The sequence below is a fragment of the Hibiscus syriacus genome, unplaced genomic scaffold (assembly GCF_006381635.1).
Source record: "Hibiscus syriacus cultivar Baekdansim isolate YM2019G1 unplaced genomic scaffold, ASM638163v2 tig00110283_pilon, whole genome shotgun sequence".
NCBI classification, from domain to species: domain Eukaryota; kingdom Viridiplantae; phylum Streptophyta; class Magnoliopsida; order Malvales; family Malvaceae; genus Hibiscus; species Hibiscus syriacus.
In genome coordinates this window covers 687,373-703,612 of record NW_024062661.1, presented here as the reverse complement: position 1 = coordinate 703,612, position 16,240 = coordinate 687,373, and the positions used below count along the sequence as shown (strand labels likewise).

Sequence of the window (16,240 nt, the reverse complement as noted above, 5' to 3'; positions counted from 1 at the left end):
CATCAAAAGAAAAAAACTGAAATCACAACGAATGAGCCCGATCAGCTGGTTGAATGACTAAGCCTGCCAGGATGATCTGAGAAAAGAGTCCACATATTCTAAGGGCTACGATGTTGAAGCTGTTTGCAGTTGCCACATAGGATGCTCCAAACATTCCTCTGAGAACTATAAGGCGCTGAAGCGCGATATCCAAAACCTGATGGATTCAGGGGCACGGACAGCCGAAGAAGGGGGCATTGCATATATCATTTGCACTTAGAGGATTGTTTTGTTTGAACATGTCTTTGATCTTTCATGTTTGCTTAATCTTTTAAACGATTGAATTTATGCTACTTTCTAAGGTGAAACAATTAAACAAATTTTAATCTTTAGTTCTTCGAATATTAAATGAATTAAGGATTCTTTTAATTCTTCAAGAATTATAGATTTTTGACATATGACAAGATTAGGCATTTCTTATCCTGTCTCAACCCCAAAATAAAATACCTTGATTCTTTACGCAAAATAACTCATGGTCATTACCAAAAAGACCAAATTTTGACATTACCTCCCTTTGAAATTTTTTAACAATGTCTTTATCTTTTTGATACACTCATACCTTTCTTTGAGTCAATAAAGTCACACCATTGTCTTTTAGACTCAAAAATGACATTTTTATACCATTAAAACCCAAGGCATTGAGTTGTTCATTTGAACATGAGCATTCTTCTAAGACACAACTTGGGGCATCTCGCAGGGAGCCTGATCATTGAGACATGTTGGGGGAAAGAACCAGAAAGAAGAATTCACTCGAAATAATTCTATCATACACTAATTACATTGTTTTCATGTGAATAAAATTAATCCTGAAAATCTATCCCCCTAGGGATACCTCTTCTATGAAAGCTTCCATGTATGAAATGATGAACGGTTTTCTTTCTTTACCCCTTCACAACAAGAGAAAATATATATTCCTTGTGTCCCTGTTTAAGCCTATAGTATTTTTCTTCTTATTCAACCCTAACCAAGGATCACCCTCCACACTGGGGGGCAAGGTGGAGAAAATCTGCTCTCATGAGTGAAGACATTGATTCAGATGAGATACCGAAAGGTGAACCAAATGCCAAGTACGAAGATTCAATCAAGAACAAAAAGAGAAAAAAAAGAGAAAAAAACAAATAAAAAATAAAAAGAGAAAAAACAAAGGAAAAATGAAGAAAAAAAAGAAGACAAGATGCATATGCAAAGATTCTATCGATTCAAACGACGCATCGAGATTCAAACTATGAAATTGATCAAGCATAATTATTTTCGAATCATTGAACCACTTCACTCGAAGATCATAGAGCATCAAATGAGATTGATCAAGCACAATCATTTCTGAATCACTGAATCACTCCACTCGAAGATCATAGAGCATCAAGAGAGAGACACATACGAGCAGATTCAAATTGAGCAAGATATGATTGAAGACATCATAATGAATTGATCCTTGGTTCAATCACTCTTAAACACTTGTTTGGGCCTTTTATCCCTTTCTTTCATAACCATGAACCATGACCTACGTTACGTGCCTTAAAAGTCCCTTCTAATCATACATGAATTGCTAAACAGAAGAGACTATATTCAGATTTTATCACACCCATCAAGATTAATCTTTATTTGCAAAAAATAGTATAATTAATGTATGATAGAGAAAATAACAAAGGGGGTTTAATACGTAAATTACGAATGACGTCTTGAAACCAAAGGAGGATTCGAGTTGAAAACCTGAAAAGGCGGTTAGAATACAAAAATTGAGCAGTTGAGGCGATCACACAAATTCCTTGATAAGGCATCGCACAATCCGAGCGTGACCATGAAAGTTGGGAATCAGAGAACACTTCCAATAGAGGAGCATGCAAGCTACCCCATCAAACCTTTGAGCATCAAGTAAACAAAAATGCCAAACCTTTGACCAAACACAATAACTTGAGACATTTTTATCCTTTCTTTGCTTAACCATTTCCCAAAAATAGATTTGATATTGGCACGTGTCAAATAGCTATAATTTATTGAAGGATTAACAATGTAATTAATTCTTTAATATCCAATGAACTCTAGTTTTATGATTTGTCTCAATTGTAAAATCGTGAAAGAGACAATATTTTCAAAAAAAATTTATTAAACATTTTTGGAAACTCTTTTTGATATTTTCTTTTAAAAGAGAAAGAAAAACATTTTTTTCAAAACAAGACAATCTCTCTGAGTGGATCTTGGTAAATGACATGTGGCTATCAAACACCAAGCTCATGCTTAAAATCAATGCTGAAGCAAGAAATGAGGAACAATGAGGGCATCTTTGAAGATTCAACATCAAATGTTGGGGCATTTTTTAAGATTTAACATAAAATGTTGGGGCATTTTTTGAGATTCAATATCGAATATTGGGGCATATTTGGGAATTCAATATCCTGATGTGAATTATCAGATCTTCCGAAGGTCTTTCCTCCACGTGCAGGAACCAGCAGACAAAAAAATGAGATTCTGTCCGATGAATAAAACAAGAACTAATTCATTATGCATGCATTTTAGAGCATCATTTTTTCACATACATAATTTTTGCAGCTTTAGAGTCAAGTTTCAACTTCAAGACGAAAGATACTCGATTCAAAGCACATTCAGAAATTGATGGTGGTTGCTCAACTTCACAGCGAAGGGGCAACTGTCTGTCGACAAATAACTTTCCAATTTCATTCAGAGTCAATTTCAACTTCACATCGAAAGATATTGGACTCAAAGCGACACAATTTGCTCGAGAGTAGATTTCAACTTACGAGAAAGGATATCTAGCTCGAAGTCAAACTTTACAATAAAGGGGTCATTCATGGTTTCAACTTCACGGCAAAGCGAATCGTGTCCACCCGCAATATACAATACTTGGATTTCAACTTTAGGATGAAGGATATTCAAGTCAAGGCTCAACTTCACGACTAATGGGCCATCCACGATTTCAATTCCACGACGGAGGATATCGTACCCACACATCCATTATTTCAACTCCACGACGGAGGATATCGTACCATTTTGAGGCTCAACTTCACGACGAAGGGGCTTCCCAGTTTCAGAGCCAATTTCAACTTCACAGCGAAGGATATTAGACAACACAAGTTCAACTTCACAGCGAAGGATATTGGACTCGAGACAACATAAGTTCAACTTCACAGCGAAAGGACGTTGGTTGTCAACAAACAATTTCCCAGTTCCAGAGCCAATTTCAACTTCACGGCGGATGATATTGGACTCAGAACAATACAACTTACTTGGATTTCAACTTCACGATGAAGGATATCCAATTCCTGGCTCAACTTCCCGGCGAATAGGCCACCTACGATTTCAACTTCACGACGAAGGGAATCGTACACACAAGCAGCATCCATATCCAGATTGGATTTCAACTTCACGGCAGAGGATATCCAACTCAGAGAAGGAGTGTCTGTCAACAAACTTTCCAGTTTCGAATTCAATTCAACTTCACAGCGAAGGATATTGGCCTCGAAACAACATACTGGATTTCAACTTCACGACGAAGGATATCCAATTCCAAGGCTCAACTTCACAACAAATGGGTCATCCACGATTTCATCTTCACGACGAAGGGAATCGTGCTCACTATTCTCTCTCTTGAGACAGTTTCCCTTGAAACAAAATCTTATCTCTCTTGAGACAGTTTCCCTTGAAACAAAATCTTGTCTCTCTTGAGACAGTTTCCCTTGAAACAAATTTCGTCTCCCTTAAGACAGTTTCTTTTAGAACTAAGTTTTTATTGAGACAGTTTCTTTTGAAACAAATTTTGTCCCTCTTGAGACAGTTTCTCTTGAAACACAAAAAACCCTCGAAATTGTTTCTCTTGGAAAAAAACCTTTGAAAATGTTTCTCTTGAAACATCAAACCTTCGAGTTCGACTACGCTCAGCTTCAAGACACATCATTTACTCAAGGCTAGAAGGGTTATCTGCCAACAAAGACCTTTGAGTTCGACTACGCTCAGCTTCAAGGCACGTCATTTATAGCATAACTCAAGGCTAGAAGGGTTATCTGTCAACAAGGACCTCCGAGTTCGACTTCAATCAGCTCAAAGGCACCATCATTTGTATCATAGCTCAAGGCAAGAAGGGTTATATGCCAAAGACCTTCGAGTTTGATTCCATTCAGCTCAAGGGCGTATCAATTGCGTTAGCAAAAAACTACTTTCCGGTCAATTTTTACACCCAGATCTTTAAATCGAGAAGAAGACCAAGGTCGACCAAGATTGGCAACAAATAGTCACTTTTCGATTTACCCACGATTTCAACTTCAAGAAAAATGATATCGTGCCCAATGGATCGACTTAGTGTCACAACAAACACCATCAAGTCTCAAATCAAAGAGAACCAGACAAAAACTGGTTGTCTTTTTCATCTTTGCCCTATTCTTGTTAACACAAAAATGTGCAAAGAGGCAGATGTAGACATCTGTTTTTGTCCGGGTCTACAAAAACATTTTATTATATTATATTTATTTATTTATTTATTATTATTATTATTAAATTTTTTATTTTTATTTTTATAGGCCCCACACTCAACAACCCTGATTTAGTAAGATTAAGAAAATAAATCAACGTATTTGAGTCCTATTGAAATACTAAAACTAACATATTTGAGTCATATTAAAACACTAAAACTGAAGTATTTAAGTCCAAGTAGGACTCTAAATCTGACCTAAAAATAGGTTTCTTTAGACTATAAATAGACTCAAGCATCAAGAGGAAAGGACAGAGAGAAAAACGTGGAATCAAAATCAGAGGAAGGGGCAACGATTTGAAAAAACCAAGGTAATTATTATATATATATATATTATATATATATTTTATTAATATTATTATATTAATATTTTTATTATTATTTTCTCATGTTTATTTTCATTTTTACAATCCAACACTTTTGACTTTTTAGGGATACTTTCAATCGATCAAAGGTAATTAATTCGGATTGAATTTTTGAATTTCAATTTAAATGTTAATTTCGCAAATAAAGACAACCGTAAAATTAATTGGTACCGAAAGGGCGGTTCAAGGGTGCTAATCCTTCCTTGACCGTAACCGACTCCCGAACCCGACACGTTTCTGGTACAACGCAGATCAGGTAAGATGGTGTCTGACCCATCTAAATTTGTTTTAAAGTGGTTGGTGGTGACTCTAACCCAAATTCATTCAAGTCGAAGCCCAATTCCGAGGTCAAACCGAAAGACGATTCCGACAAGCATATTATTATTATTATTAGAACAAAAAACAAAAGGCAAAAAGTTCACCTTTACGTTTGTAAGATTTAAAATGAAAGAAGGGATGATGAAATCCATTAAAAGAGGAAAGCATAGGACAATATATGGGTTTCAGATGGTAGTGTCCTATAAACAAAACCAGCCAAAAATTAAGGAAAAACGTCGTATCCTTTCGGTTGGTGGTGTCCATGGTAATTCAGATTTCTATTTGTAAATTCAATTAATGAGATGAAAGAAAAGATTTCTATTTGAAAACTGAGATACTTTAACGGTGGATAATGAAAGATAGAAAAAATCAAAGTCAAAAGGTTTGTCACCGATTAATGAGATACTCTTGGTTAATTTTGATAATATTTGTATACTATCGACAACAACTGGAAGAGATGACGACAAAATCCACCCAAATTCTATAGAGAAGCTAGAGAATTTTATTTATTTTTATTTGTTAAAGAGGGAAAGTAATAAGGAAAAAAAATAAAATAAAAAATTGAAAAAGGGTGTTTAAAACGGTAAAATTAGTGGGATAATATAGGCGCCAACGGGCCGGTTAATTAGTCTAATTTGGCAAGTTATTTTTTTATTTTAGGATTTACGGTAAAAGTTTCTGTGTAATTGAAACTCCTCATATCGGTGTGATGAGTTCAGTTTGTGATGAGTTTTGTTGGATATAATTTTTTAATAAGGTTCGAATATATTTAATATATTTCACGGGACTCATCACGCGGGTATGTCGAGTCTGAATAAAATTTAATTTTAGAATTTTAAAAAACATTGTAATATATATATTTTAATGGCCATGAAACTTGTATCGCCGGCGTAACAAGTTTCAAAGGGTAAAAAATTTGAAATTTTCGACCGTTGGCCAACGATTAATTTTTTTTAAAACTCAATGGAACTCATCACACCAGTGTGACGAGTTCCAACGACTATTTTGGGAGATGATTTTAGTATAAATAGGGTTTAAGGTGAAGGTTTTGATGTATGAGAAGTGAGAAAAAATTGAGATTATTAAATAATGTGGTCGTAAGAAAATTTTGGGTATGATTTGGCGAACGGTGTTTTTGGGTTTGACAACACTGGCTTGGAGATAAACGATTTGGATTAAAGCTCTTCTTTAGATGAAGAGTGTGAAAAAGATGCAATAAAATACGTAGTTGAGGAGCATAACAAGAAGAAGATGAAAATGAAAATGGAAGAGGAGAAGAAAAGAAAAAAATATGAATATTTACCGAAACGGCGTAGCAACTACTCGTTGAGAGTGAAGAAAAAATTAAAAACTTTAGTATAAAAATTGAGAAGAAAACGACGAAAGAAAAATATGAAGGTGTCTTAATCCGACGTAGTGAACGTATTGAAGATATATCTATTAAAAAAATAGAAGATGACATATTTACAAATATAAAAAAGTATTGATTTGTATGATTTTAATTTATTTATGAAGGTTTTTATTTATCAATCCAACCAAAACCTTTATTTATAATACTCTATCCAACAGTATAAACGGTTAATTTTTTTCAAATTGAAAATAGTCGTTGGAACTCGTTACAGTGACAAGTTCCATTGAATTTTTAAAAAAATTGATCGTTTGCCAACGGTCACCCCAACGGTCGAAAAATTAAAATTTTTACCCCTTGAAACTCGTCACATTGGTGTGACGAGTTCCCTACCCATTAAAATAATATATATATTTTTAACAATATTTTTTAAATTTCTAAAAAAATATTTTTATTTGGACTCGTCACGCGAACATGACGAGTTCCTGAATATATATTAAATATATTCGATCTATTATACCCACATCTCATAACTTAATAAAAAATTATATCTCATGAAACAACGTTTAAAACCTCAAAACAACGTTATTTTAGGAGGGCTACTCAAATTCCAAAATAGCGTCGTTTTGAAGAAAATGGCCCGTGCGCGCGACTCGCTCCAGGAGAATGCCACTAATTTTCAGTAGATCTCAAACAAAAATCAAAATATCCTATTGAACTAAATAATTAGGCGGCCTGCATTATCCCACTAATTTTACCGTTTAAAACCTCAAAACAACGTTATTTTAGGAGGGCTACTCAAATTCCAAAATAGCGTCGTTTTGAAGAAAATGGCCCGTGCGCGCGACTCGCTCCAGGAGAATGCGTGCCTGTTTTGCAATTACGGGTAAATAGCCCTTTTGGTCTTTCCTCATTTTCTGTACTTATAATTCGGTCTTTTTCAGCTTTAATTCATTGTTGTTTGACTATTTTAATTTAAAATTTGATTTGGTATTAATCTCTGCATATTTATTTTGATTTATAATTTACATTTTCTATTTGTGTTATTTTGGTCCTTATAATTCTATACCTCATATTATAATATAATGCTTATCATATGTATATTATTTTTTATATTTTTTATATTTATATTATGTTAAGGTTAATACGATAAATTTATTTATTTATTCTTAATGATCATTAATTAAGTCAAGACTCAAACTTATAATTTTCTATTGTTAAAGACAACATCAGAATCGAGTAGATATCAAAAGGGCATTGTGAGATATTAATCCTTCTGCGTCTAATCGGATCTTGAATTCATACTCTGGGTAAATAGACCATAATTTTTTATTTTAATTTTATTAGAATGGCAAACTTTTGGATGATCCAATCATACCCTGATAAAAATGAGTGGCGACTCATCAAACTACCCATTAATATTAATCGAAGCAGACATTAAAAGATGATTAATTTTTCATTTGTAAAGACGTTTCGACACTTTCCTTCCACACCCTTATCATCAACACTATTGATTGAACATTATCCGATAACCGATAATAACTCTCCACCGAACCAAAAGAAATAAACCGTCTAAAGTAAACATAATCCCTTATTTCCACCAACAAAATTAATACTAAAACATGTACCAACTACCAACTAATATATTTTTTAAAAGGGGGTTTTGTATGATTAATGAAAGGTTATACAAAAACGACATCGGAAGAGTATTGTTAAAAAATATCTCTAAACCTAGATTGAAAAAAAAGAATGCACCAATCGAGTCGAACCATACAACCATTAGCACACCTCAAATGCCACCAAATAACCCAAGACTCAGCTCAAAACAACCAATTCGGACAGGTCACAACACAACAGAGGCAAGCCAAGAGAACCAACAGCACTAAGGCCAGCACTAGCAGCACTTCCAAACGCCTCTGCCCCGATTGCCAACACGACAAGACTCACCCGCCTTAATGAAACCAGACGCAGCGCACCAGAAAGAAACTTGACCAAAAGGCACTGATGGAGGATCAGACTTCGATCCTCGGCACAACAAGCCCCACCCTTCCCCGTCACTGGCATTGACTAGGAAAACACGCTGCGGGCATAACCCAAAAACGAGGGGAAGTCGCAACTCCTCTCCACCAACAAAGCCATCTTCACCCCTGCAGTATAAAACAAGGCTAGACACCGAAAATAGAGGCACCCGAACCAAAGAATTGATACCTTACTAATCAAAGTAAATCAAAACATATCTAAATAGTTAAAACACTAACTAAAACATATCTAAATAGTTAAAATACTAACTAAAACAAAATTTAAACTATATAATATTGATGTGCGTGTACCAGCTAATATGGCTAAGATATGGAAAAACATTGTTTGTGTAGGATTCAAGAAAAAAAATTCTCTTCCTAGTTGAACATATTTTCAAAGAAAAGGGTGTCTTAAATTTGCTTTATTATTATTATTACTATTATTATTATCAAGTACATGACAATATCTGTTGAAAGATAGCTCTCAACTATTTGACATTGAATGTTTATACTATTGGTATTCACAATACTTGAATCCAACACTTTAAATAATAACAACAATTCATTTACGACCGAGATTACTTGATTCTTAATTAAATAGTCATTCATTTGCACATCCAAGATGTTGACATTTATTTCACCTGAAACTTGATATGGTTTTGCAGGCAGAGGTCAAAATCTTTAAATTTAATTTCAAAACATGTAAATTGCCAACTTAATTGCCAAAGTTTCGAGTTTTAGTTTGAAAATTGCTGAAAGTTACACTGCCAAAACATGTTGCCAGGACAAGTCTGCTTGATGACAATGTATATATTTCTTTGAATGCTACATCCTCGACATTTTTTTAATTTGATTTTTGTTTCCTTTTCGTTATTTTCGACTCATGACCATTAATTAACAATAGGGTTAAATATTTTTTACTCATTCAACTTGTTTTATGTTTCTATTTTTGTTCTTCAACTTTAAAAAAAATCAATTTCATCATTAAAGTTTCAAATTTCACTCATTTTGATCACTCGACGTTAAGTGTCTAGTGTCAACACTATTTTTTTATTAATCTGGTGTAAGTACAAGGTAATATCTATTCAAAGAACACTTTCAACCATTTGACATTGAATGCTCACACCCATGACAAGCATGGTGCTCAAACCCATGACCTCAAGAAATAACAATAATTTATATACCACCGAGGTCGATTCGTTCATGCCTAGTGTCAACACTATTTTTTTATTAATAGTGTCAACACTAAAATGCTGAGTTTTGAGACTTTTTCCTAAAATTTTAACCTTTTTTCTTTGGCATGATCGGAATTCTTTTCCATTGTCATTTGGTTCTCTTCGATCATCACATATGACTTAAGTGGTACCAAAACATTCTTTTTTTCCCTATTTCTTCTCACTTTGATTTACTTCAATAACACATCAAAATCAACAAAATTCAAATAAAAGCTTCGACTATATATTGATTTGATTTACAATCTCGACAGTTTGATCAGTGTAGAACTAACATACATAGTTTTTCTTCTCTTTCTGATCTTTCACCATTTGAATTCGGAAGAAAATACTCCACATTGATGAATAAAAAGGAGTCCCTAGATTTGGCTTTGTGAGGGAAGTTCCAGGGTTTATTTGCATTAATTTAACAAAAAATATTTAGAAGATGTTTTTTTCTAAAACCAAGTCAAGCAATTATGTACAAAGATACCTCATTTACATTTGTACCATGTATAACCATATCCCATAACTATTTAAATGTCAATAGAAACTTGAGAGGCAAGAAACTTGAGATAAACTATAAAAGCATACAAAGAATGCTTCATGAAGCAAAATTGCCTTGTCAAAGTCTTCAATGGCGAAATCTTCTGTATTCATTTACAATGTCCCAAAGCAACAATTTCCCCCAACTTTCAAGCTATTCTTCTTCTTCCTACCAATAGGTTTAGCCCTCACTAGCTTCTTTCTGGTTTTCATTTACATTTACACCACTTCAAGTGTCTTAACAAACCCCCAGTCCACTACTTTCTTACAACCTGCCACAAATTATTCTCTGTTTGATCTGATCATCCAAGTTCCCACTGACAATGAGGAGACGATCCCGTTTTCGATCGACAATACTGCTGAAGATTTGTTCTTTGATCTTCCCAGAACTTCCAGTTATTCAAAGCAGATTCAATGGTCTCTTCCACTTGGAGATCTCTTTGGCTTTACTGGTATGTTCCAAGTTTTGTTCTTTATACTGAACTGATTCACTTTCCAAGTAACTGGATTTAACTTGTATTTCAGGAGACAATATGAATAACACAGAGATTTATCATGATACGGAGACATTTCTTGAAGATTATAAAGAAATGAATAAGAGTTTTAAGATATTCGTTTATCCCCATAAACCTGATGATCCCTTTGCAAACGTGCTGTTGCCTGTGGATTTTGATCCCAAAGGTCACTATGCCAGTGAACTTTACTTCAAAAAAGCTCTTTTCAGTAGCCATTTCATCACCAAGGATCCCAACCAAGCTGATCTTTTCTATATGCCTTTCTCCATTGCTGACATGCGCCATGACCCACGAATTGGTCCTGAGGGACTGCAAGATTTCATCAAGGATTATATCTTCAACATCAGTAGTAAGTACCCATTCTGGAACCGGACCGGTGGGGCCGATCATTTCTACGTTGGGTGTCATTCGATCAGCAGAATCGCCTTGGATAAAGCTGTTGAAGCTAAAGAAAACGCCATTCAACTTGTATGTTCATCCACATATTTTGTGCCGAGCTATTTTCCTCACAAAGATGTCTCTTTACCTCAAATTTGGCCTAAAGAACGAGATCCGAAATCAATCGTTTCATCGAAAAGGTGACCTTTTCGATCCAATTGTAACAATCCTGTTTTAGATCATTGATTCAAATTGTACTTGACCGGATGTGTTTGCAGGAACCAACTGGCCTTTTTCGCAGGACAAGTGAATTCGCCAGTAAGAGCAGCTCTTTTGAAACACTGGGTCAATGACACCGAGATATTCGCACATTTCGGACGACTTGAGACCGACGACGGCGAAGAACAACTCAGAAGCAAGTTCTGCCTACACGTGAAAGGCTTCGAAGTGAACACGGCAAGAGTAACCGATGCGCTGCACTACGGGTGTGTGCCGGTGATTCTTGCTAATCACTATGATCTTCCATTCACTGATATTCTCAACTGGAAAAGCTTCTCGGTGGTGGTGCATTACGTAGATATCCCGGTGTTGAAAAAGATTCTGCAAGGGATAAGCTTTGAAGAGCTCTCATGGCTGCAAAACAATGTTGTGAAAGTGAGGAAACATTTTAAATGGAATGCTCCAGCGGTTGATTATGATGCATTTTATATGTCCATGTATGAACTATGGATCAGAAAAAGTTCAGTCAGGGTTCGATTAAGTGCATCCAGGGAATATATATGAAGATTCACACCAGCTTTCGGCAAATATGCAACCTACTTTTTTACTTGTTATTCTTCTTCTTTTTTCCTATGACCCCCGGTTGGAATCATATTGCGTTTGATTATTTGGCACCCGGCCCTATCATTTCTAATAGGGTTTTTAACTTAGAATATTATCACGTTGAACTTAAAAAGTTATGCAGTTCGTAACATTTTTAGTTACAACTAAAAAATGTTATATTACAACAGGTTTAGAATTTACAACTGCAAAAGTTGTACAATTTGTAATAATTTCGGTTACAACTGAAAATGTAAGGGACAATGTAATATTTTCAATTTCAACCGAAAATGTTGGTTTATTCAATTTTAAAAGTTATGCTCTTAGCAAGATTTTCGATTACAATTGATTTCTACCGTTTCCAGCTTTATATTAAGGAGTTGTATTTTAAACTCTTCCTCTTTACTATCAAACTCTCCACATCCAAATTTGCTTAGTAGAACTGCAATATACTGTTTACTTTCTCTTCAACAAATTGCTACTTTATTGGTTTTGTCCTTGTTGCTTGATAATCGACTAGGCCCCGATAATTATTTTAGCCTGTTCCTTATCATCTATCTTTTAACAGTTCCGGGTGAAATGCATATCAACTGCGATATCCTTTGTTCGATCATGCTGAACAGGATTGTGAGCAATATTGATAGCTGATTTATTATCACAATAAAGCCTCATGGTCCTACCCACTTTATTCGTAAGTCATTTAGGATTATCTTTACCCGGAGTAACACACATACTCCCAAAGCATCGGTCTAAATTCTGAGTTATCACTTGATCTTGCTATTACATTATGCTTCTTACTCCTGCAGGTTATAAGATTTCCACCTAGGATTGTACAATACCCCAATGTTGACTTTCTGTCGACTAAAGACCCTGCATAATTTGCATCCGTATATGCTTCTAGTGTACTGCCTCGGTTCATTTGATGTTTGAACAAAATTCCTTTGCATGGGCTGCCTTTCAAGTAATGTAGTATCTTCTTTACTGCTTTGAGATTTGATTCTTTCGGATTATGCAAACTGGCTGACTACACTTATTGCAAAGGCTAAATCTGGTATAGTGTGTGCCAAATAAATTAACTTTCCAACCAGCCTTTGATAGGACCCTCTCTCTATCCACCATAGGTTCTTTTGGTGCATCGCATAACCCATGAAACTCGATTGGCGTCTTAACTGATTTGCAACTCATCTTCCTCGTTTTTTCAGTAAGTCAAGCACATATTTCTGCTGGAAGATGAAGAATCCTTGCTTCGAACATGCCACCTCAATGCCTAAGAAGTATTTCAACTTCCCTAGCTCTTTGAAGCCAAATTCCTTCGAAAGATAATTTTTTCAACTTCCTTGTTCCTTCAATTTCATTACTCGTAACTATGATGTCATCTACATACACTAGATGTGTTGTAACCTTTTCCAGAGTTTGAGTGTTACTAGGGTTATTGGCTCTCTTATTGAGAGCTGCGGAACTCACGACTCGATTAGAAAGTCGAATTACCAACTTTTACACGAATTTTCAAGCGGATGAGATCGGTCGAGTGGTCTCAGTTGGAGATGGGATTGCACGTGTTTATGGATTGAACGAGATTCAAGCTGGGGAAATGGTTGAATTTGCGAGCGGTGTGAAAGGAATAGCCTTGAATCTTGAGAATGAGAATGTAGGGCTTGTTGTCTTTGGTAGTGATACCGCTATTAAGGAAGGAGATCTTGTCAAGCGCACTGGATCTATTGTGGATGTTCCTGCGGGAAAGGCTATGCTAGGACTTGTGGTCGACGCGTTGGGAGTCCCTATTGATGGAAGAGGGGCTCTAAGCGATCAAGGTCAGTTTTGTATGATTCTTATATGTTATATATTCTTTTATCGAAAATATTTTCTGTTTCTTGATATTTAAGTACTTTCTAAATTAATGGAAAAGTATAATATTAATATTAAAGTAGTAGATGTACATCTTTCAGTCAATTCTTCCACCTAGTATGTCCGAGTTTCAGAGGCTTAGATGCAGGGTTGCCTTTCATGCTCTCCAGTTTCGTCCTGAAATTCAGATCCTTGGCCGCCAGATGGTGGAGAGGTATAGTTTCCATTTTCTTTTCTGCTGAGCTGAAGTTCTTAAGACATGGGAGTACGATTGTAAAATATATGAAGTAATCCATTGCTTGGTCAAGATTTATCCGAGTCCTGCTGCTACTTATCTTCTGTTTGTTAATGTTTCTTCATGTATACTTGTATGAGTTTCGGATGCCTATTTTTACTTGAATCCGAGCTTTCTAATCTACCTGCAGACTACGGGCATGTGTGTTAGGTATGACTCATAAATATACCAGTAAAGAGGACATGAGATGGAGCGGAGTGAGCGAAGCGAACATCAACTGTCTTTACAAAGAAAGTCTCGTTGTGGGGTTACAAATTATGTGGGTTGGGGGTGCGGGGCGTAGCCCCCGCGGTACGATACAGGGTTGATTTTGTAATTATGTACCAGGGTTTTCTATTATAAATAGAGATGTAACCTAGACCTAAAATATCATTGAATAAAATTCTAGCGCCGCCTAGGCACCGAGGACGTAAGCACATTGCCGAACCTCGTAAAATTCTCGTGTTCTTTCGTTTTCTTTACCCATTTTCGTCAACAATGTGGACAACCTGTCGTAGCATATCATCCGCGTTTAATGAGGGACACCTTGGCATATCACGGATGTACTGAACTTTTCCAGGTCTTCTGTTTATGCCTTTTATTTAGTTTTCATGTTTGTCGTGTTTTATCTAGTTTTCACTACTTAATCCTGAAATTTGCTGCTGCTTTTAGGATGTTCATACAGAACTTATACAACATCGAAGGGCACAGATGATCAAACAAGGGATGGCTAAGGAAAAACTAAGCGTTGACTCACACTTGCGGAGAGTAAATGATTCATGTTCTCTCATGCCTGAAGAGGTATGTTACAAATGGAACTCACTGTTATGGACTCGGGTGTCGTAGGGCTTACGAGAGTTTTGTTTTTGCCTTTGTGTTTAGTAATAATAAAAACTATGGGGCAGAAATGGAAATAGAAAATCTGAGTTCATTCCAATGATCTAATGCCATTAGAACATTACCAAACTCGAGCATTTATGGCTCCTAGACATATTGCCTTCTACTGTCATAGGGATGCTTCAATGACAATGCCATTGGATATTGTGCTTTACTTCCTATTGTTTTGCAGGTTGGACTTCTTCGTGCAATGGTGTATCCTCCTAAAACAATTATATACCTGGTAGGTTCTCAAACTTTTGGCAGTCAGTGTCTTCTTATCCCTCTACGTGCTATGTTTTGAAACCTAGTGGATCGTACTTCGTTGTGCAGCAAAACGGAGTTGTCGGATTTGGTTGGTCCTGAAACACCTCTTCCACCTGATAATTTCAAGATGCCTAGTCCAAAAAATGAGGGACAACTCAAAGAAGAGTGGAATAGGGCTGGTCCACGTCCCCGACCCCTTAACCTCCCGATTGGCCCATATATGAACATGAAAAAGAAGGCTGGTACGGTTGGATTACCGAGAACGAAAAAGTCTCTGATGGATCTTGGGATGCAAGCTCACATGTTACTTTGGGACGCCTTTGATTATATAGTCTCTGTGGAAGCAGATGCATTTTTTCCTGGTTTCAACAATGATGGTAGCGGATGGCCAGATTTCTCAGGCTTGGATATAGGATAAAGGTTGTATGAGAGGACTTCTTCTCCAACATATCGACCTCACAGGTTTTACTGAATAATCAACTTAAAGTCTTTTTGAATGATCCACACACTACCATAATATCAGTCTTCTTGTATGTTAGCCCAGATATGTGTGTATGGGGGTTGTAAAGCTTCTGAATTCTGATGATAAACTGATAAACTTCTTGGGAATCTTTTCTGTTTCACTTACCGTCTGTTTCTCTCTCTTCAAACAGGAAAATAGTTGCAGAGCTTTTCAACATTATCCGTGATGATATGTACCATCCGCAGCGTGATTGGACATTATTGGCTAAAGAACATCTCAACGAGTGAAGATGGCCTTATCAGACAATCACTGTTGTCTGAGCCAACTTCTTTTCTGTCGCATCCGCTACCTGAATGCTTTTGTAGAACTCCCTCTGCTGAAACCACTAAACCTATAAATGGCAGATTTTTTATATGGGGGTGAACCAGAATGAAACCGAACCAGTAGAAGGTAATAATGATGCGCCTGAACAGCTAGA

The 16,240-nt window shown here is 36.0% G+C and overlaps 2 protein-coding genes and 1 pseudogene across 2 annotated transcripts; all 3 read left to right on the top strand.

The window, feature by feature from the left end:
- The first annotated feature begins 10,409 nt into the window (after window positions 1-10,409).
- On the top strand, window positions 10,410-12,222 carry LOC120116163 (probable glycosyltransferase At5g03795). Its single transcript, XM_039136717.1, has 3 exons — window positions 10,410-10,777; window positions 10,851-11,418; window positions 11,497-12,222. The coding sequence occupies exons 1-3, from the start codon at window positions 10,417-10,419 to the stop codon at window positions 11,999-12,001; spliced, it is 1,434 nt and encodes a 477-aa protein (XP_038992648.1). The 5' UTR covers window positions 10,410-10,416; the 3' UTR covers window positions 12,002-12,222.
- A 1,067-nt stretch (window positions 12,223-13,289) lies between these two features.
- LOC120116081 (ATP synthase subunit alpha, mitochondrial-like) lies at window positions 13,290-13,948 on the top strand. The gene is made up of 3 exons (XM_039136632.1): window positions 13,290-13,311; window positions 13,465-13,848; window positions 13,944-13,948. Exons 1-3 carry the CDS (start codon window positions 13,290-13,292, stop codon window positions 13,946-13,948), a joined length of 411 nt encoding a protein of 136 aa, XP_038992563.1.
- A 20-nt stretch (window positions 13,949-13,968) lies between these two features.
- Window positions 13,969-16,185, top strand: LOC120116080 (annotated as a pseudogene).
- Window positions 16,186-16,240: the final 55 nt, after the last annotated feature.

Coding starts and splice junctions, on each gene's coding strand:
- LOC120116163 (XM_039136717.1), top strand. CDS start 10,417: ATGGCGAAATCTTCTGTATTCATTTACAATGTCCCAAAGCAACAATTT. Junction 10,778..10,850: donor AGATCTCTTTGGCTTTACTG/GTATGTTCCAAG, acceptor CTTGTATTTCAG/GAGACAATATGAATAACACA. Junction 11,419..11,496: donor TCAATCGTTTCATCGAAAAG/GTGACCTTTTCG, acceptor ATGTGTTTGCAG/GAACCAACTGGCCTTTTTCG.
- LOC120116081 (XM_039136632.1), top strand. CDS start 13,290: ATGCCACCTCAATGCCTAAGAA. Junction 13,312..13,464: donor GCCACCTCAATGCCTAAGAA/GTATTTCAACTT, acceptor GAGTGTTACTAG/GGTTATTGGCTCTCTTATTG.